General features: G+C 37.4%; 1 protein-coding gene across 1 annotated transcript in view; it reads left to right on the top strand.

The window, feature by feature from the left end:
• The first annotated feature begins 342 nt into the window (after positions 1-342).
• LOC128623453 (protein phosphatase 1H-like) overlaps positions 343-23,462 on the top strand; it is a 30,575-nt gene continuing 7,455 nt past the window's right edge. The window contains exons 1-6 of the mRNA XM_053650528.1: positions 343-850; positions 8,325-8,484; positions 14,515-14,850; positions 20,693-20,805; positions 22,115-22,199; positions 23,151-23,269. Coding sequence (XP_053506503.1) covers positions 615-850; positions 8,325-8,484; positions 14,515-14,850; positions 20,693-20,805; positions 22,115-22,199; positions 23,151-23,269 — 1,049 coding nt within the window. The 5' untranslated portion in view covers positions 343-614. The remainder of the gene's footprint in view (positions 851-8,324; positions 8,485-14,514; positions 14,851-20,692; positions 20,806-22,114; positions 22,200-23,150; positions 23,270-23,462) is intronic.

The raw sequence follows: 23,462 nt of genomic DNA on the forward strand, positions 1-23,462 counted from the left end.
GAATGTTAAAATGGCATGTGCAATGTACAATAGTAAGAAGGTGGCATGTGACGAAGGTTGTATGTGCAGTGTGCAATGTTAAGAAAGTGGTATGTGCAGTGTGCAACAATAAGAAAGTGGCATGTGCATTGTTAGAGTGCCATCTGCAATGTGCAATGTTAAGAAAGCAGCATGTGCAATGTGCAATGTTAAGATTGTGCCATGTGCAATGCTAACAACATGGCATGTGCAGTGTTAAGAAAGTGGCATGTGCTATATGCAATGTTAAATAAGTGGCATGTACGATGTTAAAAAAAAAACTGGCATGTGCATTGACCAATCACAGCGCGTCTGATTGTGCAGTGGGCGTGGTTTCGGACGCAAACTGATGCACAATGGCTGGTGAGCTCTGGTCCAGTTCACTCTCAGTCACATGACAGATAATCTAGAGCGGCAGTTCCGCGTTTATTGCGACAGGCACAGTAGATACAGTGACAAGCTGAATGGATACTTAAAGCGGCGTCTTTCTTTATGGTTTTGTTTGATCATTTCCGTTGTGATCGCCTTGCGGCGTCGTGTTCGCTCTGGGGTGGCCCTCGAGGGAAAAGCGGAGTGGCGCGGGGACGTTCAGCAACATGTTCAGCAGGGTCAGGTCGGCCGTGGCCAGTTTGGTGGGCGGCTTTATGCCTGGCTCGGCCAGCAGCGGAGAGCGAGCGACTGGCGTGGATTTGCCGCTGAAGTTCCCGTACGTGAGGCCGGAGTTTCTGGGACTGTCACTGGACGAGGTGGAGTGCTCGGCTGATCATGTGGCGCGACCCATCCTAATCCTCAAAGAGACGAAGAGGTTACCATGGGCAACTGGCTACGCAGAGTAAGTCTACCATGAGCAGCCTTCATTAACCTCCATTATGCCTGATCAGTGTTTAGTTTCTGCAGAAGTTGTGGATGCATAGGCTCGATCTGTTGCAACACATTTGAGTTTCATATGTGCAATGGGATCACATGAGGAAGATGCTGAGGTGCTGATCCACCTGTTTTTTTTGCAGAGTGTATACACAAGACCATTGACACGGTGTGCTTAGAACACTTCTTGCCCTGTCTTGTCATTTTACACATTATACACTGTGTGTAATATATGTTACCCAAAAGGCCAGGCATGGTGAATCAGTATTGATCTTTTTTAAACTATAACCTGCCTTTACTGTCTTGGGTTTACTCAAGTCCCACCCAAACTTCCTGATCGGAAATCCATGCCGCAGATGGTTTAAATTGCAACCCTCAAACCATTTAATGGGCACTTAAAGCTTTGCTGAAGGTGTTATGTCATACTGAGATTTTTGTTCGGTGTGGTTGTTTATATCATGTTTTCTGACCAGCCTAATTTGTATCAGCATGCACAGGTGCAGCTGTGCCCAGTGTGCTTCAGTGGCCAAAGACCATATCAGACTTAAAAAGGTCTCTGTTATTGGAATCACCACTTCTTATGTGCAAAAATGTTCGAATGATATCTTCACCTGATAAAAGGAATATACCGTTTGTATTCTTTCTTTCTTTATGGTTTTGTTTGATCATTTCCACTGTGATCGCCTGATCGAAATTCCTGATATTAGGAATACACCTGATATAAAGGAATACGACTTCGACAGTTTGGTTGCATTATCCACATGTTCTAGTACAAGTTAAAAAATAGTAAAGAATAAAAGGCCAACCACTGGACTGTATGTTATTGCATCTTACTGACACAGAGTAACTCCTATTAGGACTTTTAGGAGAATTTCACATTAAATATGGAGGAAAACAGAGTGAGTTGTATGAATAATGAAGAATAATCAGTCACCACTCTCACCAGGTCACTTAAAGCACTGACAGAAGTCTGTTACTCACTGCCAGGGTGTGGGTTCTACAAGCTATGACACATCATTGGACACTAATGCACAGGAAATGTATCAGACCTGCAGAGTGTGCTAGTAGACACTAGGGTTCATTCAACCAGATTAATTGGCATTTGTCAGACAATATTTCAATATTGAAACTTTCATAATTATTACATATTTGAATGCAAAAGAATTCCATGTTTGTATGAATAAGATCCAATGGTATACTTATAAGAAGCAGCAGGTACCGTTGCTAGCATCTCGGGTTAATTTAGTATTTGTATGGGTTTCCTGTGTGTGTGTGTGGGCATGGCACTCTACAATGGACTGGCATCCAGTTCGTGGTGTATTCCCGTCTCATGCCCAATGTTCCCAGGATAGGCTGCAGATCCTTTATCTTGACCAGGATAAAGCGCTTACTGAAGATGCATGCATGTATACTTGAATGAACTAACAAATGAACGAACGGACAAGTGGTAATTTTAGTCACCTAATGCAAGTCTATGAAAGTACATTTATTAAGCCATTTGAATTAATTCGCCATGTGCCATAATGTTTTAGTAATTGCTTAGGTGTATTATGTACAATGCTGTGAAAAAGTATTTGTCCCTATCCTGATTTGTTCTGTTTTTATGTACAGTTGTGATCAAAATTATTCAACCCCCATTGCAAATCAGGTTTATTGTCAAAATTTACAGACTTTCAGCTGTTTGCGATGATCAAATCAAACAAAAGCAATTGAAATAGTTCAACACAACAAATGCTTCAAGTGGTTTCCCCAAATTCAACTGAAAATGCAACTTATAATGACCTCCAGTTTCAGCATCCAGCATCTTTTGTACTTATTAGAGCATCCTTTTGCTGCAAACAAGATGACCTTTATGACCTGCTGCAAACAAGATGCATAGCTTCTGGCAGCATTCCTGAGGAATCTTAGCCCATTCCTCATGAGCAACGGTCTCCAGTTCAGTAATATTCTTGGGTTTGCGTGCTGCAACTGCCTTCTTCAAATCCCGCCAGAGATTTTTTATGGGGTTCAAGTCAGGTGACTGTGATGGCCCTGTAGAATCTTCCAGGACTTCTTCTGCAACCAAGCCTTGGTGGAATTTGAGATATGCTTGGAATCATTGTCCTGTTGGAAGGTCCAACGACACCCAAGCTTCAGCTTCCTCACAGACGGCATGACGTTTTCTCCTAGGATTTCCTGATACTTCAATGAATCCATCTTGCCTTCCACGTGCTGTATGTTTCCAGTGCCAGAGGATACAAAGCAGCCCCAGAGCATGACTGAGCCACCACCATGCTTGACTGTGGACAGAGTGTTCTTTCTTCATTCTTCTTCCTCCAGATATACCGCTGATCCATCATGCCGAAAAGTTTCAGTTTTGTTTCATCGCTCCACAGAACAGAATCCCAAAACTTCTGTGGCTTATTTATGATTTTGAGTGAATATTCTTGTGCTTTTGGGTCAGTAGTGGTGTACATCTTGGAGTTCTGGCATGGAATCCTTCTGTGTTTAGTACGCGCCTTACCGTGCTCACTGAAACCTCAGTGTCTGTTGCCATCAAGTCTTACTGCAGGTCTTTTGCAGTCACTCGAAGGTTTTTCACAACCTGCCTTCTCAGAAATCTGGTTGCAACTGTTGATAGCTTCCTTTTTCTGCCCTGAACAGGTGTTTCAGCAATTTTCTACCCCTAACCAGTTCAGGTATTTCATGTGTTCCAGCTCAAGCACATCTGGTGCAACTAATGAAGCCCTTGATTAGTTGCATCAGGTGTGCTTGAGACACCGTGTTTTGCATATTTGTGCTGTTGTGAAGGATTCTATTCAGGGGGTTAAAAAATTTTGAGAATGGAGAAGTCATTATAAGTTGCATTTTCAGTTGAATTTTGGGGAACGACTTAAAGCATTCATTGTGTTAAACTATTTCAATTGCATTTGTTTGATTTGTTCATTGCAAACAACTGAAAGTCTGTAAATTTTGACAATAAACCTGATTTGCAATGGGGGTTGAATAATTTTGATTGCAACTGTATATCTCATACTAAATAGTTTTAGATCTTTAAATGAAATACAATATAAAACAAAGGCAACCTGTGCAAACACACGATACAGTTTTTATTTTATTTTTTACTGAAGCAAAAAGTTATCCAATACCGATCACCCATGTGAAAAACTAATTGCCCCCCTAAATTTAAAATCTGGTTGTGCCACCTTTAGCAGCAATAACTGCAACCAAATGCTTCCAATAATGAGACCAGACTTTCACTTACTTCTAGGACTAGGACTTACTCCTAAGTTTTGGATCATTGTTTTGCTGCATAATCTTAATAATGCATAATAACGCTGTGCTCTTGGAGGAATTCTGGAAGGTCGGCCACTTCTGGGAATGTTCATTACTGTGCCGAGTTTTTTCCACTTGGAGATAATGGCTCCCGCTGAGAGCCATTTAATTTAAATAACTTTATCATTTAAAAACTGTATTTTGTGTCTACTCAGGTTGCCTTTGTTTTATCTTAGATTTCGTTTTAATTTCTGAAACAATTTAGTATAAGATCAGCATTATATGTCAATGTACATTCAGTGTGCACCACTATTATAGCTTACAAAGACTGAGTGTGTATTGTTGTAAGTGCTTTTCCATACAGTTACAAGCTTCTGTCAACTCCAGACATCATTTCTATAATTTATTTCAATAAAGTTTCTTGAGTAAATACTATTTTAGTAAAATCTTCCTTTTTAAGTGTTTGTCAAATAAACTTGAAAAAAAATTCCCCTTCAAAATTGTTGGTCTCTGAACAGAGAAATGAATCCTTACAAAACCAAAAAGCCTTTTGTGTAGTTTTGTTGTAAATACAAAGGGACCTCTGAATCCTCATCAATTTTGCAGCGGTCATTCAAATAAACCAAAACACTCTGTGTGTGTGTGAGTGAGTGCGTGCGTGCTAAGACACGTCACTCGGACAGTCAGAGTGAACCCTTTAACATTGATTACACTGTTGCTCTGCTGCTTTTCAATTTATTGAGCTCAGCTGAGAGACGAATCAGCTTTGCTGGATAAAAAAAGCACTAATTTATCCTTCCTCCATTTTTTTTTCTTGCTGATAGGGTAGGGGGAGAGCAGCATTCTCAGCATTGTTTTAACCAAACGGGAGTGAAATCAAGAAGAGAATAAACTCCATCATAGACACCCATATACCACTTTCTGGAAATAGAACACTTCACTCTATGGGTCTGAGTCAAAGGGAAACCATAAAATAAAGTGATATCATGTTTTCTTAGAAATAGCTTGAACCAGCAAATCACAGCACAATTTACACATTACACAAATGACATGTATTTTCACTAACATTCCAACCTCAAATGCTGCAAGTGAACTTTATGTCCATGTGTAATAATGACATCTGCTCCAATTAAACAAAAGCCATACCTTCCATCAGCCCTGTTACAAGCTATGTTGTGTAGCTGAAAATTCTCTGTGCCTGAGGTGTCTGTTTTCAGTTTAATTTATAAATCTCTTGCAATTCTATGTTTTTTTTATTTATCACTGCCAAAATAACAATTTTGTGGTCCTCACCAACTTCTATAAATAAACAAACAACCTCAAGAAAAACCAAAACAAAAAAACCAGAACAGATTTCAATATGAAGTCATTTTTTCTAAAAAGGTAAACCAACATTCAGAAACCAGCTCGGAAAATATAAGTACACCTTATATATACTGAAATCTGGTGTACAATTTTTATATAGGCCCTCATTTAAAAAAAAAAAAGACATTGAATTGAAGGAGGGTGTATTTTCTTTTTCCCCATTACTGTAACTTAAGATGAATTACTAACAGCATTTTTCCAAACTAAAAAAATTTTCAAATCTTCTTATAAACTTCATGCATATTTGTATTATTAGATTATTTTATTGTTTACATTGGGTGTCGTGACCATCAGTCAATCATTAAATTCCTAAATGCTGTATCCAGTACAGAGTATCCAGAGTTTAATCTGGCTTTCTGACTTTAGTACTACTGTAAAAATCTTGGTAATATTGTGAAATTAGTCAAAGTGGTAAGCAAGACAGAAAGCAGATGTTTGGGATGATGATGGATGGGAGTTCAAATCCTAGCACTGTCAGAGAGCCAAAAGTTGTGCCCTTGACCAAACCCCCAACTAGGGATACACCGAAATGAAAATTCTTGGCCGAAGCCGAAACCGAATATAATGAAAAACTTGACCGAATACCGAACATGTTTTTTCGTGTTTTTTCCATTTATTTTGCCGTTTTTTCACCATTGCATAAATTAAATAGTCAAAATGTGCTTTTTACTATGTTGTCTTGCTTTTCACATAAAAAAAATCAATTACAAAAAATACAATTTAAAAATATTTATTTAACACTGAACATTTTTTTCATTCCAGCAGGCATAGGCTACCAACAAGGCACAATATAACTTAAAATAAATAAATGAGTAAAATAATAATACTTTTATGTGGTCATCTTTGAGCCCCCCCTTGAATAGCCTATGTTAGGCCTATAAGTGACTGCTGAAAGAATGTAACACTCTGTAGCCTACAACTAAAAAGTGCATTGACGAGTGCAAAAATGGTTCTATTCGGTTCTATACGGCTGATTATATTGGGGATATATACCGCTCGTGTTCCTGTACACCTTGCGGAGTATTATTTATAGTATAGTAGATATAGTATAGTTAGATACGTTGTTAATGTTATGTTCCTTGATAGATTTAGTTAGTTTAAACTATAGATTAGTTCATTTAGTCCCCGCTGGTTTTTCCGCTCCCAGTCCGTAGTACTAGTTTATGTTTCTTGTTTTGTGTTTTGACCCTGTTTTCTGTAACCGTGACTCTGATTCCTGCTTTGCCCCGTTTATGCCTGTTTGCCGATCGCCTGTCTTGACTAAGTTTTTTGGATTACGATGTGGATTTGTCTGCCTTCCCTTAAATAAATACGTCTTTACCTGCTTCCGTACTCTACTCCCTTATGTCTCGCGACGTGACAGAAACATGCTCCAGAACAGAAACAAAACAAACGCACGTGTCCACAGTATACATCCGAAGAGCACGTAGCTTGTGCACATAGCTTGTGCATGCCCCCCCCCCCCCCAATCAAGGTCGTGAAATTTGCGCGTCTCACTCTGGTTGTTAGGCTATTTGGTCGCGTCATCAAAGACGTCATTGTTCGGTCAAATTTATTCAGCCTTTTCACTTATTCGGCCGAACACCGAAAATGCTTTTTTTTGCTATTTTCGGCCAAATAATTCCGGTTGCCGAACATTCGGTGCATCCCTACCCCCAACTACTCAGTCATGTGGATGGGATTTTTTCCTCAGGAAAAATAAAGCTCTAACGCGTAGGATTGTTTTGTAAAACATGATAGAAAATTCCTGACCTGCTGTGAGTCACTCTGGCAGTCCTGTAATAGTAGTTCACAGTCAGAGCTGTTGGGCTCGAATTGGCAGTTTTTTTTTTAAACACCAGGTCAGATACATCCTACATCATCAGACTCCAAAGAAGTACAGCCAAAATCTCGCCCCCAAATTTTTGGTGCAGCTTAAAACAGAGCCATAGGCATCAGAGCCAGGCATCATAACAGAGAGTAGCATTTCTTTTTCTAAAGGGTCTTGTCTTTCTGGGTTCTATACAGTGTGATTTTGTTTTGCTCAAATTTGCTTTTATTTTTGTAAAAATATAGGTTGAATTTTGACTTCGTGCATGTGCTAGACTATTTTGACCAGTCAGCTCACCACACTGACTTAATATTTGATGAACAATATTCTGTATTGATTTATAAAGCTTCTCACATGCACAAAGCTTCCTGCTCTGCCTTTATCTCTCCACTTCATAGATGAAATGTCAAAATTCTGCATACATACACCACAGATTTTTTTCATTCATCAGATGAAAATTTACATCAGTCTCATATCATATATTCATATCGCTTCTGTAGCAGCCAAGATTGTTTTGCCAAAGTTATAAAATTTTAGCAGTTTTGTTCGAAGCTGACTTTAAAGTGTTAATCTTGTGCTTATCTCATCTGAGAAGATGGGGGATTAGGAGGCTCCTTGAGAGGGCTCGTGTTTAGTTTATATATTTGATTTTTGCTGATGGGTGTGAAAAATTCTGGAGGTGTTGGCATATGACATACCTTCTGATACATAGCAGCACATAAAGCAAAAGTAGCGATATTGAGGGAAATTGGTACGCCCAGTTGGTTGTTATCCGGTAGTTAAGTGCAATGCTTTTCAACAGCAGCTTCAAAAATTACCAATAGTGGTTCCAAAAGTTACATTAAAAAAATTCTCAGATTTGGATGAACTGGTGTGGGAAAAAAAACTGTTAATACATGCATGTTAACAATGACATGTTTGCACTACTACTGTCATTTACAAAATGATCTACATGTGTGTAGGACTGGTTTTGAGAACATTTCTAATGTATTGTATTAAATGTGCTTTTCAGGGTGATAAATGCTGGGAAAAGTACTGTGAATGAGGACCAGGCCTGTTGTGAAGTCATGCTGGTGAAGAAGAGGCCCACCGGATCCTCCACACCCTGCAAACCATCCAAGAGGAGATCCTCTCTGCCTAATGGAGAGGGTCACAGCCTTGCTGAGAGCTCAGTTAGTGCTGTGCTTTGTCTTTTATTTATTCCTCTAGTCCTCACAGAATGTTATCACAGGATACACTATTTGACACTATTTGTCCCTTTGATGAAGCATTCATCTATTTTTTTCTGGATTTTGTGGTATGTTTTGGATCATTTGTACTGTTCAGACTGACTGTGTGATATTTGCTTCCAGAATTTGCTGGTATTTCATGTAATACATTCTTCCATCTACCTATACACTGTTTCCTCTGCCACTGGCTGCCACTAAATCCCAAAACATAATAGCTTCACCCCCACACTTAATGGCAAGGTGTTCTTCTCATCAACACATTTTTGTTCCTTGTGGCCTAAGAGTTACATTTTTACTTAATCACTCTTGTTTCCAAAATGTCTCTGGCTTACCTAGATGTTGTTTTACAGATTTCAGACAATTCTGCACAGTATAATGGTGCACCACCAGTCCTTTGTCAGCTAAACCTTCTTGCAGGTCGTTTGCTGTCATACAGGTTTTTTTTTTCTTGTCTTCCAGATCTTGCCTTCATTTCTACAGTTCCCATTATCTGCCATTTCTTAATGACATTTTGAATGGTGGAAAATTGTAAGCTGGAAGCACTTTGATATCTTTTTATAACCTTCCCATGCTTTGTCAGCGGCAGTTAGCTTCATTTTCAGATCCTCAGTCAGCTGCATAAATAAGCGCATGGTTTTTGAGTGTTAAGGTTTGAAGAATCAGCTGACAATTCCTAATGACAATTCTTGGCTTGCCTAACAAGTCAAGTTCATCCAGTTCTAACTGGAAGGGTGTCCAAGCCCTTGCGTATAACATACAGTCCTGTGAAAAAGTATTTACCTGATTTCTTCTGTTTTTGTGTATATCTCATACTAAATGGTTTTAGATTGTCAAACAAAATACAACATAAAACAACGTGAGTAAAACACAAAATACAGTTTTAATTTTTTTTATGTTTTTATTGAAGCAAAAAAGTTATCCCACACCTATCACCCATGTGAAAAACTAATTGCCCTCTTTAACTTAACACCTCACCTTTTAGCAGCAATAACTGCAACCAGACACTTCCAATAACTGGAGATCAGACTTTCACTTACTTCTAGGACTAGGACTTACTGTATGATTTGGATCACTGTCTTGCTGCATAATCCAGTTGCGCATGAGCTTCAATTTACAGACTGAAGACCGGACATTCTCCTTTAGTATTTTCTGGTAGAGATCAGAATTCATGTTTCCCTCAATTATTGTAAATTGCCCAGGCCCTGAAGCAGCAAAGCATCCCCACACCATCACACTTCCACCACCATGCTTGACCATATGTATGATGTTCTTTTTGTGGAATTCTGTATTTGGTTTATGCCAGATTGAATGAGACCCCTGTCTTCCAAACAGTTCCACTTTCTACTCATCAATCCACAGAACATTCTCCAAAAAGGTTTGAGGATCTTGAAGGTTGTGTTTTGGCAAAATTCAGATGAGCCTTAATGATCTTCTGTGTTAGCAGTGGTTTCCACTCTTCCATGGATGCCATTTTTGACCAGTGTCTTTCTGATAGTGGAGTCATGAAGAGTGACCTTTGTTGATGCAAGAGAGGACTGTAGTTCCTTTTATGTTGTTCTTGGCTCTTTTCTGACTTCCTAGATGGGTCGTTGCTGTGCTCTTGGAGTAATTTTGTCCATTAAGTCCATCCAAATATAAAGTAATTGTGTATTAACATTTGCAGAGAAATGTTATTTTTAAAATAGTTTCACTTCAAAATTCAACAGAATATATAATTTGGCCAGGGGTGCTCAAAATTTTGCATACAACTGTACCAATATAGATAACGTAGAGGGGAATAAGCATTATTTCTATGTGTCTTGTAAACTAAAACAGTAGCCTATTTTTTAAAGAGCAAACACACTAGGGGTGGGGCTTGTAAACAGGTTTACTAATCAAATAGCCACATTTTTAAATGTTTTGTATTTAAATATCCCAACAAGCAGTCCAATAAGCAACAAACATGTAATGTTCATTACTAAGGACCTAGCCTTTCCGCTTTAAGTTCATGTTGAATAAAAAATTGTAGGCTTTGCTTTTTCCATCATATCATTAAACTCTAGGTAGAGGTTGTTTTATAATAAGCATGCCTACATGTTTATGCATGTGGTGACTCCAGAGACCATTAAGAGTCAGTTCTTATTGAGAAAAAAGGTTGAAGGCCATTCAAAACTGTCTCAACAGTGAATTAAACCAGCCCAAATTCTGTATCAAACTCTAAAATCATGACTACCATTGTGAAATATACTGTAATATTTCCAAAAGTAACAAGTATTTAGCCTGTAAACCATTAATATAATTAATGTACACAAGATGTCCATCCCCCAAATCTACAAAGAAAAAAAAAAATCCCATGGCAACAAGTCAATAGTAGTCCAGTTCTGGGGGGGGGGGGGGGGACGACTCCGACTGCTGGGAAAGAAGTAGCTGATATAGCAAAGTCTTTCCATATATAGCTTCACGTCATTTTTTTAAGCTTAGTGTGAGACTCAATATCAGCTGCTTGTGTTTCAACATTCTGGTATTTCATGACATGCTTAGGCAAAAAATAGTATCAAAAATTACAAAATAATACATGATTGATTTATACGTGATACCTAAAAATTTGAATAGCCATGTGTATACCTAAAACATTACAAAAATTAAAGAAAACTGTTTTTACTTTGTTTTGATGAACTGTTGGTGGCTAAGAGCCATCCGCTTTAAAATAATATCTTGGCAGTTTTTCTCCCAAATAATTTCATCCATGAACTCCTGCAGTATTCTGTATAACATTTAATGTCATCCTCTTATAATTGGTGAAGTTTTAATTAAATGCTGTGACATGCAGCAAACTATTACATATTCTTTTACAATTCATTTCTGAATTTGTCAGAATCCTCATCTGTCTATGACCGATGTCACAAATATTTCACAAATATCTCCAGCCCACACTTGGGCACTTGTGCTTATCTGTCTGAATTTCAGCCTCCCAGAGTCCCTACAGTCATATTACGCTGCAGTCACAATTACATTCCTGGATTTCCAGCTCCCACACATGTTGGGCCAAATGAGTCATGATGCGTTTCTTCCCCACACACTCTGTCCAGTACTCATCAGAGCAAAGAATAGGAACTATCTGAACAGTTTCCGGGTCTGGGAATTCCACACACTAGGCTTTAGAGTCTAGAGTTTACAAAGCATGGTGTGACAGACCAAATAAATCCTTTGACTGGATCTCACATCTGGTCACCTGGTTGTTTTCCAGTCTTTAACTGCCCAGTTTTAGTGAGCCTGAGCCCACTGCAGCCTCAGATGCTTGTTCTTGGCTGACAGGACTGGAACCCATTGTGGTCGTCTGCTGTTATAGACCATTCACCTTAAGGTCTGATGTGTTGTGCATGGGATGATTTTCTGTTCATCGTGGTTGTAAAGAGTGGTTACTTCAGTTACTGAAGGCTTCCAGTTAGCACAAACCAGGCATTTCCACCCACAGAACTCACTGAATGGCTGTCTTTATTTTTTTATTTTTTTTGCACCAATTTTTTACTCCAACCTGCCCATCTGGCACCAGCAACCATGCCATGGTGAAAGCTACTCATGTTCTGTATCTGCATGATTTTCTATACTGCACGGCTGTGACATGATAAATGCATGGATTATCAGGTTGTTCCTATTAAAGTGGCTGGTGAGTGTATAAATATAATATAATGTAATTCCAGAGCCTTTTCTGATCTCTTTGAGAAAATGGAAAGACCAAACACTGTGGATGTTTTCTGAAGCAGATAATCACTAGAAATTAGTTAAACCTGAAGCAAGCTCTTTAGACCAGATATAGGGTTAATTAGGGTCTGTTAAGGGTTCCTAATGATTGCGCTGTTTATGTAAATGGATAACTATCAGTTATCTGCAAATATCCACACTGATAGCTTTACCTGCTTGTGTCCGTTGCAGGAGCCCCTGAGGAGTGTCTGTTGTCATTATATAGTACGAGAGCTTCCTCTAGAGGCGAAATAAAAACTATCGCAGACCAATTTTGTTTTGGATGTTTCTATTTTTATTTGTTATTTGGAGTGTTACTTTTGGCCTAGTTTGGATGTACATCTTTTATTTACTTTAATGTTTATTAATAGTTATATTAACATTGTGCCATTGTTACTGTTTATTTTTGTAATTAAGTTCAGCAATATTTATGTTTTCATTCAGTATTAAGTTTAAAATATATCGGTTTATTAATTGGTTATCGGCCTGTACCGCCCAACTTAGTTATTGGTATTGGTAAAATCGTTCGACGTCTAGTTCAATGATTGTCATTGTGTTATCAAATCTGTCTTTACCATGCTGTTTTAAGTTGGTAAATATGTTCAAGACTAAATGCGCTGTTTTACACTGAGTTTTAACTTTAGGTTTCTGTGGATAACAGCAATTGTGGGTGATTTTTTTATTATTATTTATTTTATTTTTTTTTATGAAACTTTCATTTCACCAGAGCGTTCATTATTACAGGTATCATGGACTTGGTAACAGTAAACTAATTCACCTGAAGCCTATCATCCTGTAATTTCTATTAATTATTCAGTAGCTACAATGAAACTAAGTGTGTAGACCATACAGGAGTTTATGGGGTTAATTTATTGGTCCATAATGCACCCTATTCGATTACGGAACTGTGGACAGGTATTAGAGCTACACAGTATATCATCTGCTAATTGTTATCACGGTATTTACCTACACACCAGGGGGGTAAAATCATGATAATGATTCAAATATTTGATGTCAAATTCAAACTAACACCTGCCTGCATGTATAAAATAAAAATAAAATAAAAATAAAAAGCTGTCCGCAACTCACTATGCTTAAATATTTAAAGAAATGGAAAAGCTATCCCATAACGAAGTTACTTTATCTATTTATTTAATTCTTGTTAATTTCCTGATTAGTCATTTGTCATTACGATCATTGAAGGCTTAATGTTTTGTCATTTTGGCCTCTCTTCCTGGAGTGTATGTAAAATAGACCTTACTGAAACCTATGAAAAGAGGAAGTTTTTTACTGACCTCTCTGAGGTTCCAGTTTTTCGGTGGGTGTGTTTATAACGGACCTGAATCAAAAATACAACAAAACTTCAGATTAATGCAGGTCAGTCTTTAACTGTGACTCATTACCTGTTCATAGTTCATATGTTGCACATACAGTAACAGTGCTTCTCCTTTTTTTGTCCGTATTTTTCATCCATCTCCATCATGTTAATGGTAAACTCCTTTTAACGCTTTAGTCATCCTTGACTCTCATAACCTTCCGCTCAGCATACTCCTCCCCTACTGTTTGTGTTTTCTCAGCTGTTCTAAGTGCCTGGTTATGTGTTTTGAAATTTCTGGATAAAGCAGCATCATATATTCACACAAAGTACATCTTTTCATATCAAGCTCATTATGTGGTATGGTAAGATTTTATATACTCATTATTTTATATTATTAGAATACTCCTATGAATTGCTCATTTTCTCTTGCCTGTGTGAGTAGACTAATTCTCTTATATCTTGAGACTAGCTTTGAGGATTGATACACTTAAGTGCAAATGTACTTTACAGCAACAAGATATATATTATTTAGATACTTCTGAAGACCGAAGTAAAACGTCCTAAATTATGCATGCAAAATGCACATGATTTACAAAGTATTGCATGAATTACATGTGCAAAATTGTGACAAATCAGTCTGTAAACAAGGTTTCTCTATGTGTTATATGCACTTGATAGCCATGGCAATCTCTAAAATCTCCTTTTGCGAATCTGATATTCTCTAATCACTTATAACGACCTTTAACCTATTTTGTATCCTTTGTGCAACATTATGATTTAATCAGTTACAACACATGATTTTTATAATAAGTCATTTAAATGTATGTCTATTGGAGGTACTAAAGTATATCATATTGTTTATATAGCTTGTTATACAATGTATGCTGTTTTGATGAACTGTCTGTTTTCTTTGCTGTGTGTATGTGCATCATCAGATGGAGAATGGCGAGATGGTCTTCCACTACTGGGCTCTGTTTGATGGACACGCTGGCTCAGGTGCAGCTGTTATGGCCTCCAGACTGCTCCATCGGCACATTGCGGAGCAGCTGCAGGAGATTTTGGATGTTCTGCGCAACCTGGCATCACTGCCACCTACTGTAATGGGAGATGACCTGGATCATACCAGTACCCCCTGCATGCCTCGAGCCCTATCAAGAGCATCCTCCCTGCGCAACTCGCCGTGTACTACTGCGCCACGCTTTTTCACTGAGAAGAAGATCCAGCATGAGAGCCTTGTGATCGGTGCCCTCGAGAATGCCTTCAAACACATGGTGAGGATTGTCTGGGGTTAGTGCACTGCACTGTCTTAAAACCTATTGAGTGTTGCTTTTCATCCACATCTTTAACTGAAAGAAAACAATATAGCATTTAATAATTTTGCAATTATTGAAAGGAAACTCAGTATTACATCAGTGCCAGGTATTGTACTATAATCAGAGCTCTGATATTGGTATTATATCTAAAAAAAAAAAAAGGCTCTATATCTAAAAAATCTAAATATTTTCTATTTATACATTTCTACATTTGTAGTGATTACAACTTGGAACTGATATGGATTTACGTGGGATTATGTCATGAACCTACACAAAATAGGCAATAAAAAAGTGTGGGAGAGGGAATCAATGAAATTTGCAGAAATATTCAAAATAACGTTTTGATTGCATAAGTATTAAGCTCTATTGTTGTGAAACCCCTAAATTAGTTATTTTGGAAACAGACATGGATACAGAATCAAGTTTATAGTTTGCTAATGCAGAATTACATATCATTAGCACATTTTGATAGAGTTTATGGTTCTGAGATTATTGCTCTTTTTTGCCTGCTAGTGGAATAACTGAGTAGTGAACTTTGAATTTTTCAGTTCATGGTTTTAATTTTATTGATTGATTTATTATGTGCTGGATTAGGACCTTTACCGGCCTGCAGGCTGTATGGTTGACAACCCTGCTCTTCGTAGTAGCTTGTAGTGCAAGTTAGTCACTTGCATAATTAAAGGTCATATATTAAAGAAAAATCCATTAGCTGATATTTACAACTGTGTGTGTGTGTATACAGTACTCTGCAAATTTTTAGGCACATGCAAAGTAATGCTGTAGAGCAAAGATGCCTTCAAAATAAGGATATTAAATGTTAGTACATTTTTGAAAAAAAATGTGTGACAAAAAATATGAATGAAAATAGTCGTCTCCGGTACAATGAGTGCAGTTTTATAAAGAAATGAGCTGTAAGTTTTATTGAGCATCTTGCAGAACAGACATGGTTCTTCTGGAGACTTTGACCGTCGCACTCGCTTCTTATTTTTGCTGCAAAACCCAGCAGACTTCATTGAGTTTTTTTCTCTGAAAAGTCTCCTCTTATGTAATATGCTGCTTTCTTTACTGACATACAAACATTTTTTTGTAACATTTAATTTTGTGCTAGAAAACTAATGTTTGGGAATCTAAAATGTTTTTTTTTTTTTTTAACTGACTCGATAATGTAGGCATAAAATAAAAAAATCTATGACAAAGTTTGTACTAAAAAATTGGGTGCTATATAAATTTTTATTGTAACATTCAGAATTTGTAGACTTTTCCAGATGTAGTGCAGTTTATGCAATGCAAGTGTTTTTGTTTTTTTAAATGCCATTGACTGTGCAGTCACTCTTCCATTCACATTCTTTCTGGTCCAATGATCATGGCCCTGTGCTGTCGGTAACCTTGTTCTGTGTCATACAAGGTTACTCACAAAGTAATTTTCCACAGTTTTTGCTTCCACTTATATGCCTGCTTTAGTATCTGTTTACACTGATAAAGTAATTATTTGAATTTCCAGGCCTAAATAGTGTTGCTCAGTTTGGAGCTCATGCATTACTGAAATGCGGTGTTTTGCCACTAGATGGTAGCACATGCCAGTGAGCTGATGTGCAGACAATTTGTGACTCTGCGGATTCCATGATTGAAGTACCTTTTATTGTTGAAAAACCTTACAATTCTTTTTTTGTAAAGATTTTTCAGCATTGAATCTAAAAAAGGGTGCAGTTAATCAGGGCATCAATCTCTTTGCTGATAAGGTAATAATGATAATTTGGTTCTTAATTAAAGAGTAATGTTTTTTTTGTTTTTTTAGCATAGATCTAACAAATACAGAAAATGCAGTCAACTACAATCCACACTGATCTCACGAGGATACTAAGGACATTCTGTTAATTTACTTAAAATGTATTTTTAATGTGCTTTATTTTGGTTAACAGGTTTGTATGTTCATTGTGACCTCATCAGTCAATATACCAATATCATTGAAATTTAGAGTGGGAAACAAAAGTGAGAGAACTATGTAGAGCCATAATCCTCAGGAAATGTACTTTATCTAACTTGATTTAATTATTTAATAAATGAAGGTGAATATGTTCAGGTAGTAGGGTTGAGGGAATGTTGTGGGGACTAAAGTAAAATGTACACTTTTTCATAATTTATGGATGACCCACGGAATGTTTCAAGCATGAGATGGTAAATGGATTCACACATTAATGCAAAAATAAGATTTTGGAGGTATTTTAATGATTATATTTGAAGTTAAAATGAAGTTGTAGTGGGCTGGGCCAGGCAAAATGCTGCTTTCTAAATGCTGTACATGTGTTAATGTCTTTACATACATATTTGTTATTGTAATATCAGTGGGACACACGTCACCCGAATCATGGAATCACCTCAGTATCTTTAACAAACCTTAATTGAGACAGGGCTCCACACACACTAACGTTTTTTGTCACCGCTCTGTGTTAGACAGGGAGATCATTATAGTTAGAATTACACATTTTAAGATAAAATAGCCTCTGTTTTAATAACAGGCTACCATGGAAACACACACACAAACACACACACACACACTTAGACACTCAGTATCAATACACTCATCAGATGGTTCATTTGGAAGCTCAAGGGGGAGCTGGACAGAGCTGCACTGCATTTCCTCCCCCCCACCCAGAGACCTTCTGCTCAGTCCACCGCCTCCTCCCTGTGCCTGCTCCATCTTCGATCTGCCTCCTACACACCGCTATATACTCTGACTCAGCTTTCTGATCCACCCCTGTGCTGGCCTGGTCTCCCCCAGTGACTCTCTCCCTTGAGATGAACAAAAATAAGTGTGGCATCTCAGTTGGACTGGGCAATAATTTCAGTAAAGCGTGTCACCAATATCTCGTTCATTTATGAGGGTGTTGTGCTATCAGCAAAGTTCTATAAGACTATATGATTTATGAAAAAGAAATGTAGACAAACTATAAAATTTATATATTAACATGCAGCTGATAGGATGTTTGCCCATTATGCCATTTCTTTAACCTGTTATATTGTACATTTCCTCTATTCTTGAATATTAACTATATATTATACTATATTATTTTTGTAATATTTCTGAATTTTAAAAAAATCACCATATTATTAACCTCTACATTTAATTGATTCTTTAAAATATGGTGCATAAAAAGTGTCAGTAGGGAGAATAAAGTCTAAATTTCTCATATTCCAGCAAGTACACATTTATAACAAACACACCATGTTGTTCCTTTAGCCTTATTCAGATAGAATTAGTTTTACAAACAGAGATGGGCTAATTCCTTTTTTCCATTATACTCAGTGACTATATTACAGTCTGTTTTGTTCTGTCTCCTCTCTTGAGAGCATGCTGGCTGGAATTATAGAATTGCCTATTGTGTGGGTTTTTGTTTGTTTGTTTGTTTTTTGGCAGTCCAGTTCAGTAGTATTTCTTATTATACAGGCTTTTTGATCACTGTTATTCTGCTTATGTAGTTGTTAAAAACATTTCAGGCAATGGTGAAATCATGTTTGATTTGGATAATTTTTACTGATTTGGAAGCGACTCTAGCACAGTGGTTCTCAACCAGGGGGCCATGGAGAGATTGGATGGGGGGTGCAAATTGTTTTCAAGAAAAAAAACACACACAGGTCATCATTTGGGTATTCGGGTATTTGGGTATTGTGCATAAATGAAAAACCCAGCGTTCCCTCTCACTCTGTATTTTCTTTTTGCTGGGGAGAGGTGGAGTTTAGCCCAGTGGTTTTCATAGTGGGGGCCGCCAGGGGGCGCCCGGGGGGCCTCAACAATTTGGTGTGAAAAATAAATTCTCACACTCAGACAACCATACTCACACAATCAATTCCTAATGTAATGTAAAGATGTAAGTTGTAATTATTAATAAAAATGGGGATATATTCAGAAGTCTGTATTTTTAATGTGTTTTAAAGACATCTTGCAAAAGGGGGGCCTCGGTCAAATGTTAATGCCATTTGGGGGGCCTTGCCCTGGAAAAGTTTGGGAACCCCTGGCTTAGCCTGTCTTTTATCTAGCTGTCAGTGCAGACTAATGTTCCCAACTTGGCAACTTTTCAGATCCCTATTGCAAACAAATCTAGCGGCTTTTTGGACAAACCTTAGCAACATTCCAAATGTGCTCATTACTGTCCTGTAAGCACGAGGTCTTGCTTTCCCTCTGCACTCACACCTCTCTCTGCATCTGCTCTGTTCAGTGTGGAGCGGAGAGCCCACATTTAAGATATTTAATAATGCCATGGATAACGAAACGCATCCTTCGTCCCAGTTTACATCATTCATATGCGAATATATATATATATATATATATATATATATATATATATATATATATATATATATATATATATATATATATATATATATATATATATAATGTGTATATATATATAATATAATATAATATAATATAATATAATATAATATATATATATATATATATATATATATATATATATATATATATAATGAGCGAGAGAGAGATTTTATATAGAATAGATAATCTTTATATGGGGTTGGGGGGGGGGCTGCTACATGATGGGGAGGCTTGGGGGGGGGGGCTTTAGTTACAAAAGGTTGAGAACCTCTGCTCTAGCACCATCTCTCAGGGTACAGGGAAGGCATACATGAAAACTCTGTTCTGGCACCTAGGTGGTGGAATGAACTTTCCCTAGATGTCTGAACATTTGAGCTATGGGCAGTTTTCTAGCGAAGTCTAAAGGCCTACTGCTTCCTGAAGTACTTAAATTAGCACTTTAATTTAAAAAAATTGTGCTGACTGTGTACATCTGCCAAATGCTGTAAATGTTTATACGTCTTCAGAGTTGGATCTTATTAAAAGGAGAAAGAAAATAAATTTGATGAAAAATGCACAATCCTGCAAACTGATTTAACTGACCATTATATGGTACAGCAGATATAGAGCTTTGCTTTCTGTATGCATATCCCACAATATCATGACTGTATTTTTCTATAAATTAGTTCATGATCCAGTAATGAACATTGCAACTATTCACATTCGTAGGGGGAAAAAATGTTGCAAACCTACTCGTCTTATCTTACTTTATAGCTTTTATTACAGACATCACCTTAACATCTGAAATAATAGGATACACCAAGGAGTCTTCTATCAAAACCACTGCCATTTTTCCCATCTGCAAGTACGGAAGTGCTTGGGCCTGCAGTAGTCTTTGGAGGGTGAAAAGCTTTTAAATACACGAGCAGAGTGGATCATACTTCTCTCTATCTAGGTAGCAGGAGCTGTTTTATAAAAAGAAAGACCAGTAGTGTGTATGTGTGTTGAATGTTCAAATACTAGTTTATGCTTTTTAGGACCTTTTTTTTTTTTTCTCTCCATCTTGGCAGATTTATAGAAGGTTTTCCCCAAGCAGAAACAGGTCAGACTGATGCAGTGTCCAGCTGGAAGTTTTCAAACTAAGACAATTGCGTCAAACTGTCATACTAAGGCTATTTGACAATGGCCAATGCTCAATGTTCAGAATCACAACTATTCAACCATTCTAGGAACTAAACAGTTATACTGAACTTTTTTCATTCAAAGTATAAAATATAATCCTACATTCATTCAAATTCATTCAAATTAATCATTTCTATAATGTTAAATATGAACAGATATAATAATTTTTATATATATATGGGTATATATATGTATATATGGGTATATGTATGTATAATATACATACACACACTTAATAATTAAATGTATACATAATGATATAATTGTAATCATAAATGTGTGTGTGTGTGTGTGTGTGTGTGTTAGGATGCCCAGATCGAGAGGGAAAAAGCTGTGTATAATATCATGGGTGGATGCACTGCACTCGTGGCGTCGTTCATTCTGGGCAAGCTGTATGTGGCCAATGCAGGGGACAGCAGGTGAGTCACACTGACTGCAGCTCATTATCCCACACACAGTACATGCAGCTTTCACACACACAACTCTCTTCTTTTCTCATTAGTGCTCAATAAGGCTTGTAATGCTGGTGCCACTGGTGATCTTCTCTCTGTTCTGTTCTAACAGCATGTTAGAGTTGTAGAGTCAAACTGGGGCACTGGTCTTAATATTTATGATGCAGCTATACTGATTCAAACAGTGTTTATAAGGGAAAGTTGTGACAGTTGTGCTTGAATCAATATGAGTGGCACCTTTTTATTTCTAATAAATTGTTATTTAGAATGTTGATGTAGAAATGTGGGTGTGGCCTCAGTGCATGTCAGTGCCAGTAATGAAGACATGGAATCTACCTGTCAATCCCCATAAAGGAGCTTTGGCTTCGGTACCTGTCTGTCCACATAAAGAAGGCATAACCTCTGTGCGTATCAATCCCAGTAAACAAAGCATGACCTCTGAGTCTGTCAGTTCCAGCAAAGGAGGTGTGGTCTTGTACTTTTTAGTCTCAGTAAAGGAGGTTTGGCCTTCTCCTTGTTAGTCTCACTTAAGGAGGTGTGGCCTCTGTGCCTGTCAATCCCAATAAAGGTGGCAAGGTCTTTATGCCAATCAAGGAGTTGTGACCTTTATGTCTGTCACTCACAATAACAGGTGTGGTCTATTAGTTTAAAAAAAAAAAAAAAAAGGTAAAGGTTTTATTTTCTATTGAAATCTGTCTGCAAAATTTTGACTCACATTGTAGCTTAATGGAACAAAAGGGTCAAATAAATTGTGTGAAACATACACACAAGTGATTTAATAATTAGCAGGTTATTAATTTAAAATCAGTCACAGAGTGTGTATATTTCTGGCTGCATTGTTCGCAGTCACAGTGTAAGCAGGCCCTTGCAGTTCACCAGCGTGTTTTATTACACTGTATGCTGTTAATGAGGGGTTATTTGGAGCAGGTTGTTAGTGTTGTAAAAATAATTCAGTCTTTCTGACTTTTCTTTGGAAGCCCCCTGGAGAGAGAGAGCTCCACCAAACAGTCTCAGTGTTGACTTGAAACAGTATGTGTCTGCCTATTAATACACACTCTAAACAGCCCATTTTCCTGACATCCTTAATTTGTGCTGTCACACACTGAGAAACATGGTTTGGTGTAGCTGTTCCCTTTTTCATGCAAGCAGTAGGCTGTATTTAGCGGTTCTAGCTGAGCTGCTGTTAGAATCTAAGGGCTTAATTAACCTACTTTTCAGTGTTGATCATTTTAGGATGAACTTGGGTTGGTCTTCCTCTGTGTGTGTGTATTTTCAGAGCTATCATAATCAGGAATGGTGAGATCATCCCCATGTCTGCAGAGTTTACTCCTGAATCAGAGAGACAGAGACTGCAGTTCCTGGTTAGTATAAGATCAATGGAAAATGTCTGCTGAATTTTCCATTGATAACATTTTGGTAACAAAGTAATAAACAATTGAAAGAAATATATTAATTTTGTTGGAGCGGTTATCTTCTATCAAAGTGTTTAATGTTTAAACAATGATTAAGCAAGGAATAAAACATGATGGGGTGTCACTGAAATAATCAACAATGGGGTGGTATGAATGTGGCCAGATGCAAAGTGCAGTTACTGTTATCTCTCCAAACTGGTTTATTTTCCTATAACAGCATGACCCAACGTTTTTTATTTATCTTGTACCACAGCTAACAATTACAATATTTTTTTTGTTTATTAATAGATGACATGATCATTTTTAACCATTTATAGTTACATTTAATGTTGGGGAACATCCATGAGACAAGTTAGTTCCTGTTATCACTTACTTTATAGCACTTATCTTCTCTTGAAGTTAATAAAAGAAAAAAAAATGCAGCCTGTCATGTTAATGAGAAACAGGGAAAGTCCTGTCTTAAAGATTCTCTCACGGCAGAAAACAGTCCAGACTCCTTCCATAAATATTAAATAAACATCTCCTTACAGAAAACTGTACAATATCAATGATTACTCTTTTTGTGTTACATAAAACATACTATTAGTTTGTTTATTATTAGGCATCGATTATGTAGAACATTCACTATACAAGTCCCTTGAATGAATGTTACTATAGAAACGATTAGATGTATTAGAATGAGCACACAAATATAATCTGTGGCTTTACTTACAGCTGATACTACCGTCTGAGCTGTACTGTTATAGAAAATTATTCATCACCCATTGGAAAATGACTCCTGTCTAATCTGAATCGGGAATTCAGAAGTGCTGTGTTATAATCATGATTAATAATTGATGTAGAGTTTATTATATTAAGTAAAATATCATATTATGAGATATCCGTGTCATTTGTGTGCAGGGTTACATGCAGCCTCATCTGTTAGGGGGAGAGTTCACACACCTGGAGTTCCCTAGGAGGGTCCAGAGGAAGGAGGTGGGCAAAAAGATGCTGTACCGTGACTTCACCATGACTGGCTGGTGAGGATTCTGGATCTCTCACTGTGTGTTTGTCCATGTATGTGTGGTATGAAGTTTTAATAAGGAACGTGCAAGAGAGAGAAATAGATGATTGCATGGGTATTAAACATGTCAGATCTTTAAGTCACTCAGAATAGTAAATTCCTTGATGTGGTGGTTTGACAAAAATGGCATTAGACAACAGAAAACGCAC

The sequence above is a fragment of the Ictalurus furcatus genome, chromosome 19 (assembly GCF_023375685.1).
Source record: "Ictalurus furcatus strain D&B chromosome 19, Billie_1.0, whole genome shotgun sequence".
NCBI lineage: Eukaryota > Metazoa > Chordata > Actinopteri > Siluriformes > Ictaluridae > Ictalurus > Ictalurus furcatus.